Source organism: Lissotriton vulgaris, chromosome 12 (genome assembly GCF_964263255.1).
Source record: "Lissotriton vulgaris chromosome 12, aLisVul1.2, whole genome shotgun sequence".
Lineage (NCBI taxonomy): Eukaryota > Metazoa > Chordata > Amphibia > Caudata > Salamandridae > Lissotriton > Lissotriton vulgaris.
The window spans coordinates 603,319,822-603,337,353 of NC_141700.1; the positions used below are offsets into that span (position 1 = coordinate 603,319,822).

At 46.5% G+C, this 17,532-nt stretch overlaps 1 protein-coding gene across 1 annotated transcript in view; it reads right to left on the reverse strand.

Moving 5' to 3' along the window:
- Positions 1-17,532, reverse strand: part of PHLPP2 (PH domain and leucine rich repeat protein phosphatase 2) — a 631,402-nt gene that overhangs the window by 275,253 nt on the left and 338,617 nt on the right. The window contains exons 8-9 of the mRNA XM_086945488.1: positions 5,810-6,040; positions 5,372-5,574 (exon numbers count right to left, since the gene is read on the reverse strand). Of these exons, the coding sequence (XP_086801614.1) occupies positions 5,372-5,574; positions 5,810-6,040 (434 nt within the window). The remainder of the gene's footprint in view (positions 1-5,371; positions 5,575-5,809; positions 6,041-17,532) is intronic.

Consider the following 17,532-nt stretch of genomic DNA (forward strand, 5'->3'; position numbering starts at 1 on the left):
ACTGGCTCTGAAGAGGATATTGTGCTAAATAGACCCTGGTGTCCATTCTCTGACCCAAAGTTGGCCAGCAACGGCAAAGACAACCACGATCCAGGGTTGGGTATGATGAACCCAGGTGACCTGCTACACTCACGATCATTGGATTGGGCACCGGCAGTGAAGGTGACCACCTACTTGGCTGGAAGGCTCTGCAAGCCTTTGGATAAAGAGTTATGCAACTGCCTTAGAGCGGAATGCCCCTGTCCGTCCCTGGCGGGCAAAGTGACCCTGACACCCGAGCTCGACCTCCAGATGGCTACCTTCCTAACCAAATATATCCAGGAACCCAAAAATGGGACTGACCGCTCATTGCAGTCTTGTCAGGACAACTGCTTGACTTTGCTGACCCTCTGATTAAAATAGTGGACATGGTGAGGACGTTAAAGCCTCAGGGTTCTTATCTCATTGGACATCTGATCCGGACTGGCCCAACGGGCCATTATCTTCCTGTGGAATGCAAACTGCGCCCTCTCCACAGAGAGGCGCTGGTCACTCCTGATTAAGACTGGCCCCAAATTGGGGGATCTAGCCACTTCGAAGGCCGGACAAGTTGCACAGGGGGGCCTCTTTCAAAAAAGAATAGGGTAAGTTTGTGACAATGTTTAACTCCCAGGACAAAGCCTAATCTATTAAAAAGATCTTCAACCCCCCAAACGAGGACAATGGCAGAACTAGAACAGATTTGGGGGCTTCTAACCCACTAGAGGATACTCCTGCCACAGAGGCTCAAGAGGCAGACCCAGTGGAGGCCATTCCCAAGGCTCCTCGCACGGTGAGTATACTAGGGTCCTTCAAACAATTCAGAGATTCAGAATAGAGTTTTATGGGTCCCTGGTTCAAACCCATACTCCTCCTCCCATAAGGTTCTCAAAAGAGGAGGACGCCTTGGTCAACACAGAGGTGATGGACCTCTTTTCCAAGGGAGCCATCGCTCCAACGACCCTTCACCAAAGGGATTTCATCCACAACCTATTGTTGGTGGAGAAACGGGATGGTGGTCAATGCCCAGCCATAAACCTTTGAAAATTCAACAAGTGGCTGATATACGGCCACTTCAAGATGGAGGGCATCCATCTTCTATAACCCAGCGATTGGTTGGTACGTCTTGATCTCACAGACTCATACCCAATGTTCCCAATTTTCCCGCCACACTGGCCTTTCCTGCAGTTTTTCTGGTGCTATCAGACATTCGAGTTCATAGTGCTTCCTTTCAGGCTGTGTTCGGCTTCTTGGTGCGTTACCAGGGTCCAAAAACCTGTGTTGGAACTCCTCTGTTCAAAGGGTATACGTCTCATATAGCTGACGGGCTTTGGAGATGCACCTGTGTGCCTGTGAGTGGTACTGTGACCTGAGAGGAATTTGGCAGCATTTTCAGCAACCACAGGTACTTTTCTTTTGCTTTCTACTACTGCAGAAGGGCTGAACCTAGAAACACGTGTCTAGAGATATACAGCAATGTCTGCATCTCCTTTGGTGAAAAACTACAGCTAAACTTTAAGCAAGCACTAACTTTGTACTGCATTTACCAGGATGCAAAGGGGCGAACTGTGCTGGGATGTGATGCAGTGTGCTCCCAACCCCCCTTTCTACGTCTCATAGTTCACCTGGACGATCGCCTCCTCGTGAATCAATTTCCAAGGACCTCTTGTCAACAGCCAACCTCCAGTCAACCTGTTCCAATGCCTTGGCTTCAACATCAACAGGAAGAAATCACTTCTATGCCCGACTCAGTCCCTAATCTGCTTGGGCTTTGTAGTGGTCTCAGTTCAAGCCACCCTAAGCCTTCGCTCTCAGAAGGCACCCAAAATCAGACACAAGCTAAGACGGACGTAGGCCAGACTGTCCACTTCACTGCAACAAATTGCAAGGGTGGTGGGCCTCCTCTCCTCATCCATTTGGCCATTTTCTTGGGCCACCTTTATTGTCAGGCCCTTAGACGACTGAAGATATCCCACCTCCAGAAATGCCTCACATACTCTCAAAGAGTTACCCTGTCCAACATGGCAAAAACAGATATTCTCTGGTGCAAGCAGAAGGCTTGAATTTGCATTATCCTCAAAATAGACAATGTATCTGCGGTCCGGTACATCAACCGTTTAGGGGGAACCAGGTTGAAAACTCTATCGCATTTAGCCACAGCTTCTGGGAATACTGCATCAAGCATCAGATCTTGGTCACGGCAGTACACCTCCCAGGTTCAACCAACCTAGTAGGGGAGTGTCAGTCGCAATATCTCCAGGATCTCAGCCTTTGGAGGATGGATCGTTCCATGTTCCAGGTGCTTGCATCCAAATAGGGTCTGTTCACAGTGGATCTTATTGCATCCAGGTTGGATCACCAAATGGACATATACTTCAGCTGAAGGCCAGATCCCATTACCGCGGCGACAGATGGCTTTCTCCAGGACTCGACAATAGAGGCGGGATATGCTTCCCCCGTTCCATGATAATGAGACTCTCAACACAGGTCTGGAGATCGCAAGCAGAAGTAGGCTCAGTGACCCTCTTCTGGAGATCTCAAGCCTGGTATCCAGTTCTGATGGAACTTTCCCTGGATTTTCCAATCTACCTAACCCTGTTTCCGGGTGTCTTCAGAAATCCCTCAGGCAATCCCCACCATCTGATTCTAGAAGGTTCTCTGTAGCTTATGGGGTGGAGGATTACCTCGGACAATGGAAAGTCCTGGCACTTTTGAGCAAGGCTGCAGATTTACTCTTGAAGGCATGGGCAGACAGTACCATCAAACGCTATCGATCGGCCTGGTCCAGATGGATGTGTTGGTGTCATCAGAAGCACTTGGATCCTATGGAGACAGAAATTGTCCATGTCCTGAACTTCCTGGCTTACCTTGCCTCAGAGGGACTGGCTTACAGTTTGTTTAATACCTTCTGTTCAGCTCTCTCAGCAGGACATGCCCTGATTTAAGGCCACTCTGTAGGTAAACATCCGTTGGTTCAGAAATTACTCAGAGGCATCAGACTATAGGTGCCCCCTGAACTGTTCTGTTAGATGTCAACACAGTGCTTAATCTGTTTCTTGCCTGGCCTCGGAACAAGTATTTGTCCCAACAAGAACTTTCAGCCAAATTGGCATCCCTGCTATGTTTGGTCTCTTGCAGACACGTATCGAGTGTCAGAGCTCTGGACTTCACGGGTAGAACCGTTACCGCCAACGGGGTTACTTTTCACATTTACAGGTGTATGAAGACTACTGCTCGGATTGCCACATACCTGACTTTTGTGGACTCTCCCAAATTATGTGCGGTTTGCTGTATAAAGGCGTATGAAGCACTGACAGAGGAGATTCATCCCTCAAAACAACAACAACTCCTCAAAGCCATCCGAAAGCCCCACCGGGGTGTTTCCTCCCCCACGATTGCCAGATGAGTAGATGAGTCTGATGGGCCATGCAGGATGCCAACATCAACACAAAGATGTTTGGGGCAACACTGCACGAGGGAGCAATGCCATCCAAAGTTTGGCTAGCAGGCACGCTTGGAGGACATCCTAAGCGCAGCTGACTGGTCCCTGGACTGAATGTTTAACTGCTTCTATTTTAAGCCACTCTGGCCTTGGTGGCAGATAAGCTTTCTACTAGCATAATCCTTGCCTCCGGTTCTGACATAGAATGTAAAGTTTCCTTTCTTCCACAATGGAAAGTTTCAATTCTATTAAGACATAGAAGCAAGGATTATCCCTCCCGCAAGTTGAGGAAAGACTGTCCCACCCTGTATGAATGGCTTTGATCATGGAGGGAGAATGTTGACCGGGTTCAGAGGAAGTAATCAATGTTTGAAAACAGGTTGGGATTATAAGGTTATGTAGCCATGACTGGTAAAACATAAAAACCTGTTGTAATTTCTTAATAGGTAAATGCTACCTCCCATATTTAGGGTTCTTGATTCAACGATCTCCATTGTTCCACTAGAGCTGAATCGACAAAACAGGATTAGACCGTATGGACTCTGACTGATGTCGCAGGTAGAAAGAGGTGGAAGGAGAGTCAGCAAGGGACTATGGAGGGGCCCTTACATGCTGAATGGATGGACTAATAGTTTCCTACTCTCTGTGCTTAATGGGATTTGAAGTTGTCCTGTTGACACTGTGTTCAATATGGCTGCTGTATCAATAAAACGGAGAAAGCAAAGAGTATTACTTGCCTCCATGTCCTTAATCGAATTTAATCTTTCTGTTACAGAAGCGACAACATTTTCCATTCCTCCTCTCTAAGGAGATATTTGGTGCGAGCTAAAATACTGCAGCATTTTCACATCCAGGAATTTGATACTCCAGCTAGTGCTAATACTGAGTGCATGAGTACCACACTGGTATTCCCAGACCCATGGAAATGAGGTACAAGAAGTCTTATCTAGCTCTCTTTGAAAAATCGAAAACACTTTCCTGCCACTATGCAGATACACTGTCTGTTGAGGAAGGGATTTAAAGTTGCCTTGAGTCATGATGTTAAATCTGTCCTGCAGTATTAGGCTGCTATTGCATAAGGTCAGGACACTTTTAAAAGTCACCATTCAGCTTGAGTACATAGCACTCAATGGCTGATAGAGTAGCACAACCAACCTAAACTACGGGACCCTGTCTGCTAACTGAACTCGCTTATGTTTTAATACTGGTGTGAATTAAATATTATTGAGGATTTCCAGCCTGGTGGTTGGGAATAACTGAAGAAACTGTTCTCCGTGAAAGAAGAACATTTACTTTCTTTACTGATTCATAAATAATGTCCTTAAAAATGGTTCCTTGGTGGCAGAAAGTTTCAGTAAAGTAGAGAAAACCCAATTACAGGTTCTAGCCAGGATATCCGTTGGTGATGAAAAGCATTCAACAGACTGTGAATGCACTCTGCGTCCCTTATTAGGAAGTTGGAAATCCACTAAATTTGTTCCATATGCTCCCACTCGTAGCCTCAGGTCCAGTGATCAGCTGCTGCTAAACATTCCTAAAATAACTAAAGCTAGGTTAGGAGGCAGGGCTCTGTCTGTGGTAGGCCCTGGTCTCTGGAACGCTCTCCCGCTTTTCTTAAAGCAATGCAGGAATCATCTTAAGTTCAGAAAATGTCTGAAAACCTTTCTGTTCAGCTCATTTTAATATGCATCCTGTTGGATCTGAATAGTCCCCTGATACATTCTCCATTACTGTGGCCTAATTCCTGTTTTATACCTGGTGTCACCAGCGCGGAGATACTCCTTCGGGAGTTTATTCATAGCGCTCTATAAACCAATAAATAAAATAAATAAATAAATATGCAGAACAGGTTGCGGAAAATCTGACACTACTACAATAAGTCAATACATATGTGTTTAAAGACAGACTTACTGTTAGAGCCGGCATACAGCGCTCGTAACGATAGACCACACACCGTCAGTTCCCTCAACTGATTGCGTTCACAGTGTAGCTGCTCTAAGCCACCGATGCCACTCAAATCAAGGTCTATCAACTGATTGTCTCTTAAATCTAGGTGGGCAATGTGGTTCAGCTCATCTACATCTTCAGCAATCACTTTTTTCAGGAGATTCATCCTGAGGAGTAAAAAAATACACAAATTAAGCAGGCAGTACTTGATAAACTAAACAGGAGTGTTAATATTAAAAATAAAAAATATTTACTTAGAATTTGGAAATTCATAGATGGGTTGGTGAAGAATTATATATGGAAAGACAGGCTCAGATTGTGGAGAGGTTTTAGATAGAATAGCATGGACGCAGTGCAATAAATTGAATACATTTAAAAGAAAAGAAAAACATAGCTCCTCACCTTAGGTCCACATGTTTCAAATGAGTCATACTGCTGAGTAACCCCAGAGTGAGCATCTCCATTTGGTTCCCAGCCATGGCAATTTTCTCAAGGGAAATAAGCTTCTCGTAAACTGCAGGCACTGTAATCAGGTCATTAAAAGACAGTCCCAGGGAAGTAAGCTGCTGCAAGTTTCCAAGCTCGTCTGGTAAAAAAGTGAGCGAATTTCCATCAAGATTCAGGGTCTGCAGGCTAGACATGGAATGTAAATGTTACTTGCTAATATTCTCTTGGTATGTCACTCAATTATGTTTCAGAGCACAATCTGACTCCAAGTTTGAAAGATAGCCATAAGATCTAGTTGTGTATACAAAACAGTGTTCTAAATAAAGGCATATCCTTTTATGTTATTTTATGTAAATGAACCAAGAAACTAGGTCGGCGAGAGCTCATTTCAATAAGCCTATGACACACAACTGTACTTAAAAATCTCCTCTGCTTCAGACATTGAACATCTCAAACACTGCTTGCACATCATCCAGACCTCGATGTCCAGCACTTACCTCAAGCTCAACGCAACCAAGACAGAATTCCTGTTTTTTGCGAAGAACAACCAACAAGAAACACTAGGTACCCGTCTCAATTATGTACCTACTGCCAGTTATTTATATGAGATTTTAAGTTTTACACAAAATCACTGAGTGGCACTGCACCAACAAGTACTGGATCCCACCGCTGCCACGAATTTAAGAAATCATGTTAAGGGTTGGGGGATGTGGAAGCCCTACTCAAAGCAACAACCACAATCCTTGTCAGGGCAAACCACAAAAGTCACTAAATTAACCTGTGCTTAAACCTCTGGTGCCTTGCACAAAAGCAGTCAGGCTTAACTTAGAGAAACATCGTAAAGTGTTTATGCAGCACACCAACAGTAACAAAGCAAAATAACAACACAAGAAAAATCACACACCAATTTAGAAAGATAGAGTACATTTTAATAAAGTAATTGATACCAGAATTACAAAAATTCAACCAGTAGAACCAGAGATATTCAATTTTAAAGTTTTAAGGAAATATAGTGCCTAAAATCACATAGTGGTACTCACGGTCACTGGGTCATACTAGACTAGGGAAAGTCACAAGTTCAGGCCAACCACAATGGACCGTGAGCCCGATACAGGGACCAGGGTATTTATTTATTTATTGACATTTGTAGAGCGCGGCGAAAACCCGTGGGCGTCTCGGCGCTAATTAAGGGATGGATCAGCAACTGGGGTAAAGAAGATATACATGGCTATTGGTCAAATAACCACGTCTTTAGCTGTTTGCGGAATGTGAACAGGGAGGGACTTGCTCGGATATGTGCAGGAAGGGTGTTCCAGAGTCTAGGGGCGGCAACCAGGAAACGCCTGTCGCCCCAGGTGACTGTTCTAGTGCGAGGCACAGCCAAGAAGTTCTGAATAGAGGAACGAAGAGATCGGGTTGGGACATGATGGAGAAGATTCGGGTTGAGAAAGTGGGGACCTTGATTATTGAGTGACTTGTAAACAATACACAGCGATTTGAATTTGATACGGCTGCGTATCGGGAGCCAATGGAGATCCCTAATGATGTTTGTAACTGGTGCGAACTTGGGGATCCCAGCCAGCATTCGTGCGGCTGCATTTTGGATTGGGGTAGTCCCGCTGAAAAGGTTACCTTCTCAAAATCTGGCGCAAAGAGATCCGTTCCTGGCAGAGGCTGCGAGGAGCAGGAAGATGGTTGCAGACGGTCGCTGTAGTGCAAAGAGCATGCAGGCATTCGTGAACAGTCGTCGCTGTAGCGTGAATTGCAGAGCTCACGTTACCAATAGTCACTGTAATGCTAAGAGTAAGTCTTCACCAGAGCTTCATGTTGGTGGTCATTGCGAGCAGCAGAATTTCGCTGTGAATGAGCCCGCTTATGCTCGCACAGAGCCTAAAACCTGACAATTTCACCTGTCTTCTTAGGAGGAGCTCCACTGATGTCAGCCAAGGGTCCAGGAATCTGGGGATGCACCTTTTGGGGACCAGCAACTCACTCCAGCAGGACTCAAGCAGGTCCAGTAGTATGTTCAGGCAGGTCAAGTAAAGTAGGTCAGCTCAGAAGTTGCAGGAAGTCCTCTGGAGCTTGCTTTGTCCCAGTAACTCAAATATGAGGTCAGCCAACTGACCCTTGGAGTCACTGAGATTAGCCTGGGATGAAAGGAGGAGGTCCCGTTATCTTTCACAGAGAGCAGGGTAGTCCATAGGCTGCAGGGCAGTCCTCTGGTGGCAAATCTGTCCTTCTTCTGTAATGTCTATAGGTCCAGGAGTATACTGAAGAGTGGCTCAGGAGGTCCAATGTAAACACCTGGTGCCAGCCTTTGTGTGTGGGAAGCACCCTATCATACCCCCACATCTTGTTCTGGAAAGTTCTTCTCTCTCCTGTCAAAGCTCCAAGAAGTCTGGGGTGACATTAGGCCGGAGTCAGGGTCATTTGTGCGTGTTGGAGGCAAGTTCTTTGCAGTGTAAGTGGGACGGAGCAGGGCACAGTATGCCTCCCAGCCATCCTGGCAGGACTGGTCATCCTGTCCACACCTATTCCCCTTTGTTTCACTGTCTGAGAGGAATACACAAACTCCAAAAGCAGAGCCACTCACAGTCATGTGACCCAGGACACTGGCAGAAAGCACAAATGGATAGGACGAGACAATTACAACTTTTTAACAGTTAGATACAAGGGCAGCCCAAACAGTACCTTGAACCAGGGGTAGTACTATACAACTATGGAACAAGGGCTCCAAGTGAGGTAATGTAGTAATAGCACTAGTCAAAATATCACTTAATGAACAAGTGCCAAAAGAGTTAAACAATCATAATCCAGAAATGGACAAGAAACCCACTTGGTAATTTTTAACACAGCAGGTTATATTGGCATTACTCAAACAATAGATGAAGTATACAATTACAGAGAAAAAGTGTTCATTGCTCTTGTTCATTAAGTGATACTTTGACTAGTGATATTACTACATTACCCCATTTGGAACCCTTGTTGCATATTTATATAACTTCATAAAGGTTTCATTTTTAGAAGTGTGATTTAAAACCCAACTTCACCATTAAAGAGGATATTAACACCTTGGCTGCTGTGACTTTTCCCCTCCTGTGCTGAACTTGCTTGAATACTATGGTTTCATGACGAGCTCAGCTCGTCATAAGCACAGCTCAACCGTGCCTCATCACGAGCTGAGCTCGTCATGAGCATCGAAAGGGTTAAATTAGTTTGAGTGTAAACAGTATATTTCTACCTGCTCTAAATCCAAAGATATCACTTATCAAATCTAATAAGGTAACTCTGTGTCAGTCAACAGGAGCGATATAAAACTTAAGTACACATGTTCTACTTATTTAAATACAAAGCACCCTGCTAGGCTCCTATAGGGCCTATCTTAGGGATAACTTATATGTATTAAAAAGGAAAGTTTAGGCCTGGCAAAAGGTTTATTTTAAAAAACACAGACAAATTATGGACGGAATGCGGAACTTAGCAAACATTCACCCCCAGTCAAGAGATCTGAGTTAAATCCATTGTTCTTTTGCTCACCATGCCACCCCAGCTTATACCCAGCCATAAGTAAATCAGTCTTGACCCTGCTCCTCATGGGAACAGTCCAGCTTGAACTGCCAAGTCAGGTACTCCCTGGACCAGAAACAAGCATGATAGGACCGGTTTTGGGGTACCAGGGGCCCACGTCTGGGCATACCCGGCGCACTTAGGGTGAGAAAGCAAAACACACAAAAATGATGGCTGGAATGTGAACCAAATCAAACATTCACCCCCAGTCATCATGTTGTGTTTGCAAAAGGTTTGTTTTGCCATGTCAAAATGGCAGCTTAAAACTGCACTACAGGTTGCAGTCCAGACCGGAGACATGGTTTAAAAGGCTACTGTAAAGGGTGGCACAAGGAATGCTACAGGCCCACTAGAAGCATTACATTTACTGGCCCTGGGTCGCTTTAGTATCATTTACTAGTAATTTACAAGTACAATAAATATGCCAATAAGGAATAAGCTGATTCTACCTTGTTTTAGGGAGCGAGCACAAGCACTTTAGCACTGGTTAGCAGTGGTTAAGTGCACAGAGTTCTAATGTCAACAAAAACTGGTTCAGCGACAGAAGGCAACAATCTGGGGGAGATTCTTCTAAAAGGTTCAGGCAGTAACTAAGCTAGGACTTTGTTTTTTAGTGCCTCCCTGTATTCACACCACAGTAAATTTCTGTACATTAGTAATTACTGTGTGCTGGTTGCACTGAATAATCTGGTTTAGAGGGGTTTGTTTATTTTGGGCATTTGGGTGTTTGACTCTACTAAGAATCCTCTCTGTAAAGGGTCCTGAAGCATTAATCTCAGCCACTGATAATCCAGTGTGGGCTGCAATCCAATCCAGCGTTTTTGTTTGCCCAAAATGCCACCTCAGACAGGAACCAGCCATTTGCAAATCAACCTTGTTGGTGCTCAAATAGGAACAACCCAGCATAAATGCCGGACCAGGTCCCCTCTGAACAGGAACAAAAGCAGCCCCAGACCAGTTCTGACCTATTTTGGCCTTGTCAATAGAGTGTGGATTGAGTCCTATGGCACAGTAAGCATGTGTTTGTTTTAGACTGTGTGATGGCCTAAGTGCGAAGGGTATACCCAGACGTGGGTCTCATGCTCACTGTGCCATAGGACACAACCTGCACCCTACTGTTCTTCCTCAATAGGTCAAAAGGGGTTTCTTGTGTTCCCGCTAAGAGGGTATATGGCCTAGTAGTTTGGGGTGGACTGTTCCTACTGGAGCAGAACCAAGGCCCTTTGCATATGGCTAGTTCCGGTCTGAGATGACATAGTGACCAAAAAATGATGGACTGGATTGCGGTCAAGAGTAATTACTAATGGCTGAGATTAATTAAAGCAATACTCATCACTTTTTTGTTCTCATCAGAGCCTTTTCCTAGTATGTTTTCAGTCCTGGACTTTAGACACAGACGGGAAAAAAATGGTGCGAATGGAGTTGGGTGGGCCAAAATTCCAATAATATATCCGTAGAAATCGTCAAGGCTTGTGTGGTTTCTTTTTTCTGTATTTGCATATCATCTTGACTGAGAAAACAAAGGAAAAAAAGATCACGCGTGGAAGATTATCATAAGTGAGAAAAAAAAGTTTAAATCTACATAGTAAGCTTAAACGAGAGTGCCTTTTAAAACCACAAGGATTTCACCTTTTGGCTGTGTGAAAAGGAATTAATACACAAAAGAAATACAAAAAACTAAAGGAAAACTACAATGAACTTCCTATATTATGTTTTACTAATTGATGTCAGTACTGACAGAATCATCTTCATAATGACTAAAAACAAAGAGAAAAAAAAAGATATCACCTAGGAAAGATTCCCACGAGGTGAAAAAAAAAGAAATCTACATTCTAAGCTTTAAAGAGCTGAGCGAACAGCAACATCACAAGGATTACAACTTGTAGCTGTGTCAAACGGACCTACAAAAAACGTAGGGATAAAATGCAATAAGCTTTCAATACTATGTCTTTCTGACTGACATCAGAAATAACAAATATTTGTCGGATTACAATATTTAATAATAGTTGTATACAGTCCCTGTTCAGCACTGCAATACACTTAGCTATGTACTAATTGGAAGTGCTTTAGTAAATGTCTATAACAGGAAATAGTCGCAAGAGATGTACATGTCTCTACTCTGCAACTGATATTTTAACAGTAGTCTAAACACTTACGAGTATATAAATTTAAAAGGCTCTCAGATTCTGCTTAAAGTACCATGAAGAAAATACCACTTTCTTACGAGTAGTTGTGCAGTGATCAGTTTTTAATTTGAGTTTTCATTAAAGCATTTGGGGTACTTATCCTAGCTAGAATTCAAGACTAAGGGGCCGATTATGATCGCGGACGGACTTGCGTCCGTCCGCGATCACGGAGGAGGAGGGGACGTCCGCATGGGCTACGGAGTCCCCTCTAGTGCGATTAGGATGTGACCGCCACCCTGGCGGTCACATCCTCTATTTTTAACATTGCGGCGGGTGCGGCTTCAAGCTGCACCCGCGGCAATGTTAAAAATGCAGTCATTGCATTTGCATGAAGAAAGAGGCAGGCACCGCGCGGTGCCTGCCGCTTTCTGCATACAAATGCAGGGGGGTACCATAGGTACCCCCCATGTGCACCCCCCACCCCCCCTTCACCTAGGGGGCCCGCAACGGGCCCCCGCAGTGAAGATCCGTATGCTTTTCCACGGCGGAAAACCCGCCGCGGAAAAGCATATTTGACAGCCCATCCTAATATGGCTGACGGTGTCTGAGAGACACCGTCACCATATTAGAGCTTTTCCGCCGCGGTTGTAAGCCAACTGCGGCGGAAAAGCTGCGGACGGAAGCCAGGACCCACCAGCCATCCTAATGTGGCGGTGGGTCTTTGGTCAGTCCGCTGCGGTTTTTCCGCATCCTCTGGGCCGGCGGTGGCTTCCGCCGGCCCCGAGGATGCGGAAAAACCGCAATCCTAATCTGCCCCTAAGTGTTGAACTGAACAAATACCATTAATGTTCACATAGGAGCTTATAAACCTGAAAGATTAACTCACTGGTTTAAAAGTATGAGCCTACATGTACGACAAACGAACAAGTTACTTACCTTCGGTAACGCTTTTTCTGGTGGATACAGTATCTGCCTGTGGATTCCTCACCTTGTGTTTCCTCACCTTGTGAATATCCCCTGCGCAGCAGCCAATGAGAAACTTTTGTACCTCTCCACGTCGGCGAGGTCATGGACGACGTCACAGAGGGTTCGACTCCCCTCGCGACCCCGCTGACGTCACTGGATCCATATTAGGGCCTCGTCGGCGTGATGACGTCAGTTCCGCCCTTTTTTCCGTGCACCCGAGGCACACGGACGGACCAACATAAACAGTAATAGTATACATAGTACACAGTATTCAAAACAGCACACACAGTGTGAAATCAATGCAATATGTATGAACATATAAATACATCCATAATAGGGCCTCGTCGGCGTGATGACGTCAGTTCCGCCCTTTTTTCCGTGCCCCCGAGGCACACAGACGGACCGACATAAACAGTAATAGTATACATAGTACACAGTATTCAAAACAGCACACACAGTATGAAATCAATGCAATATGTATGAACATATAAATACATCCATTAAATATATATATATTTTTTTAAATATACACTTAGCAGGTATAGAAGAGTGGACAACGGAGAGGCGGGTGGGTCAGTGAGGAATCCACAGGCAGATACTGTATCTACCAGAAAACGCGTTACCAAAGGTAAGTAACTTGTTCTTCTGATAGACACATTTGCCAGTGGATTCCTCACCTTGTGAATAGAGTCCCACAGCAGTCCCCACTCCCGGAGGAGGGTGTCCACTCTGCTATACCAAGAAATCCTGGAGGACAGAGCGTGCAAAGTAGCTGTGCCTCCTCACCTCGGTATCCAAGCAGTAATGCTTCGCAAAAGTGTGGAGGGAGGCCCAAGTCGCGGCTCTACAAATATCCTCTACAGGCACACCGCTAGCCAAAGCCGATGTTGAAGACTTTGCTCTAGTAGAATGAGCCCTTATAGCCTCTGGAGGTTCCTTACCAGTCAGGGCGTAGCAGATCTTTATACACAGGATAATCCATCTCGACAGCGTGCGCTTGTGCACCTCTTTTCCTTTCTTACAGCCAGCAAATCCAACAAAAAGCTGGTCGTCCACGCAATAGTCTTTAGTCCTATCGAGGTAGAAACTCACCGCCCTCTTAGGGTCTAGACGGTGAAGCCGTTCCTCCTCCTTGGAAGGGTGAGGGGGAGGATAAAAGGTAGGGAGGGTAATGGACTGCCCCAGATGGAAGGGAGTTACCACCTTAGGCAGAAAAGCAACCCTGGTCCTAAGTACCATTTTCTCAGCATGAATAGTCAAGAATGGGGGTTTCGAACTTAGAGCTTGAAGCTCACTTACCCTCCTTGCCGAGGTAATTGCTACCAGAAAAACAGTCTTAAAAGACAAAAGTCTCATGGGACACTTGTGCAGGGGTTCAAAAGGTGAACCCATCAAGTAGGTTAAGACAAGATTAAAGTCCCATTGAGGCACAATAAATGGAGTTGGAGGGAATTTGTTGGTAAGACCTTTTATAAAACTTAATACAATAGGTGACTTAAATAAAGACGGCTGGTCCGGCAAACAAAGGAATGCCGACAAGGCCAATAAATAACCTTTTACATTCGCCACAGCAAAACCCTGCTGGGCAAAATAAAGAGACAACTGAAGTATGTTGGACAAACGAGCTCTCAAAGGGTCAAAAGATTTCTCTCCACACAAGGAAACAAATTTGGACCACCTATAGGAATAGATTGACTTGGTGGAAAGACGCCTGGCTGAAAGAATTACTTCCACCACATCAGGTGGGAGAGAAAAAGAATTCAGGTTGCCCCGTTCAATCTCCAGGCATGAAGGTGTAAGGTCTGGAGGTGGGGGGTGTAGAACCTGCCCCTCCATCTGAGAGAGGAGATCTGCCCTGAGAGGGAGACGGAGCGGCAGGCACGAGGAGAGGTGGAGAAGATCTGTGTACCACACCCTTCTTGGCCAATCCGGGGCGACCAATATAACTTGGGCCCGGTCTTGCTGAATCTTCCTCAGAACCCGAGGGATCAAGGGTATGGGAGGAAACTCGTAAAGGAGTTGTGAGCCCCAACTCAACTGAAACACGTCCCCCAAAGCTCCCTGCAATGGATACTGGAGACTGCAGAATGACAGGCAGTGAGCGTTCTCGCGAGTGGCGAACAGGTCCACCTGAGGAGTTCCCCACGTCCGGAAGACGTGACGAACCACCTCTGGGTGAAGCCTCCATTCGTGGTCGGCTGAGAACTGCCGACTGAGACTGTCTGCGCGAACGTTCAGATCTCCGGCCAGATGATTTGCCATCAGACAAATCTGATGGTCCTGAACTCAGGACCAGAGACGCAGAGCTTCTCTGCAGAGAAGATGCGACCCCACTCCTCCCTGCTTGTTGACATACCACATCGCGGTCATGTTGTCCATCAGGACCTGAACCGACTGACCGCGAAGGGAAGGGAGGAAAGCCTTGAGTGCCAAACGAATCGCCCTCAATTCCAGAAGGTTGATGTGAAGCAACCTTTCTTCTGTTGACCAAAGACCCTTGATCTCCAGATCCCCCAGATGAGCACCCCACCCTAGAGTGGAGGCATCAGTTATCACTGTGGCAACCGATGGAGGCAGATGAAAGGGCTTTCCTTGAGACAGATTGCCACACTCCACCAAGACAGATCCGCTGCAGTTTCTCTGGAGATCCTCACAGACTCCCTGAGATCTCCGTTGTGCTGATACCACTGCCTGCGGAGGCACCACTGGAGCGCCCTCATGTGCCAGCGTGCATGGTTCACCAGCTGAATGCAGGAAGCAAACAGACCGAGCAGGCGAAGGAGCTTCAGGACTGGAACGACCGCTCCATTGTGAAATAAAGGAATTATTTCCTGAATGTCGAGAATCCTTTGAGGTGGAGGGAATGCTCGACAAACAGTAGTGTCCAGTACTGCCCCCATAAACAGGTTGCGCTGTGAGGGCACCAGGTGAGGCAGGTACATTTATCGAAAAACCCAACCTGTACAATAACTGAGTTGTTTCTTGCAGATGATGGAGCACCTTCTCTGGCGACTCTGCTTTGATCAGCCAGGCGTCCAGATAAGGGAATACAGGAATCCCCGCCCTCCTGAGATGGACTGCCACCACTGCCATCACCTTGGTAAAAACTCGAGGTGCAGTAGTAATTCCAAACGGAAGGACCGCAAACTGATAATGTTGCGACCTCACCGTGAAACGGAGATACTTCCTGTGCGACTCCAGGATCGGGATATAAAAATACGCGTCCTGCAAGTCGAGCGACACCATCCAGTCTTCTTCCAGCAGCGCCTGCAGAACCTGCGCAAGGGTAAGCATCTTGAACTTCTCTTGTTTCAGATAAAGATTCAAGATCCTGAGATCCAGGATTGGGCGAAGTCTGCCATCCTTCTTGGGAATCAGGAAATACCGGGAGTAGCATCCCTGATCCCTTTCCTGCTCTGGAACCACCTCTATCGCACCTTTCTTTAACAAGGTCAGGACTTCCTCCTGTAGGATACGGAGATGTTCCTCTGAGCAAGCCCCTTGACAAGAAGGGTAATTTGGAGGGAATTCCCAGAAGGGAAGAGCATACCCATTTGCCACAAGATTGAGAACCCATTGGTCTGTAGTGACCGATTCCCAATCCCGCAGAAAATGGGTAAGCCGACCTCCCACAGGACCAACATGACTGGGAATGGGGAATCTAGTGTTGCTTTGCTGTGGCTGCCCTTGTGAACGAAAGGATGACTTCCCAAATCCTCTGTATCTACGAAAGGAACCTGTGGATTGGGTCTGCAAGCCAAATGATCTTGCTGTGGCCTTACTATCTTTAAATCTTTCAAGTGCGGCATCAGCCTTCTTACAAACAGACCCGTACCCGGAGGAGGGTGTCCACTCTGCTATACCAAGAAATCCTGGAGGACAGAGCGTGCAAATTGGCTGTGCCTCCTCACCTCGGTATCCAAGCAGTAATGCTTCGCAAAAGTGTGGAGGGAGGCCCAAGTCGCGGCTCTACAAATATCCTCTACAGGCACACCGCTAGCCAAAGCCGACGTTGAAGACTTTGCTCTAGTAGAATGAGCCCTTATAGCCTCTAGAGGTTCCTTACCAGTCAGGGCGTAGCAGATCTTTATACACAGGATAATCCATCTCGACAGCGTGAGCTTGTGCACCTCTTTTCCTTTCTTACAGAAGGAAGATTAATGTCCAATAATTCAGCAGCTTTCCTCACAACTGTGTGATATGGGGCTACCTCCTTCTAAGGAGCATCTGAACCAGGAGAAAAACCCCACTCAGGGGAAACATCAAGACCACTTGCCTCTCTTAATTCTGCAAAATAGTCCTCAGAATCAGGAAGTTCACCTTCCTCCATCTCCTGCCGATAGCGCGCCTCTTCCACAACTCTTTGGGCCTCCCTCCTGGAGCAGATCCTCGGGACTGGAGTCGATGGATCCACAACCGACTCCATCGGATTCGGGACCGGCGTCGAACGCGGATCCGACGGCGCCGCTTGCGCCGAACGAGGACGAACAGGCGGCGCCGGATATTCTCGATACGGCGCCGGAGATTCTCGGTACGGCGTCGCTGGAAGAAAGGGCATAAATGGAGCTTGGGCATATGCCTGAGGAACACCCACATTGTAGGCAAAAGGACCCATGGGGCCCGCAGGCGCACCAGAGGGGTACATGGCCCTTGCGAAGACACCATACATAGCGTTAAGATAGTGTGATGGGTCTTGACCTGGAGCCGGGAAAGGAGGATAATTTCCCAGCGCCGGCTCTGAAGCCGGTGTACCTGGAGTCGGGTCCATCGGCGCCGACAAAGGAACCTCTTCAGGCTGCTCCTGATCTTCTTGCTCTGGCTCGGCTTCACCCGGATCCGAAGAATGGACCGAATCCGAAGGAGCCGGCGTCGGTGATCGAGAGACTTTGACTTCAGGAGACACTTCCTTCTCTGGCGAGACCGGATTTGAATGAGAAGGCTCGACCTCACCTCTGTGAGGTCAAGGAGAAGATGATTTCGGCGCCAGTTCCTTATCAGAGTGATGCCTCGAAGAGTGCT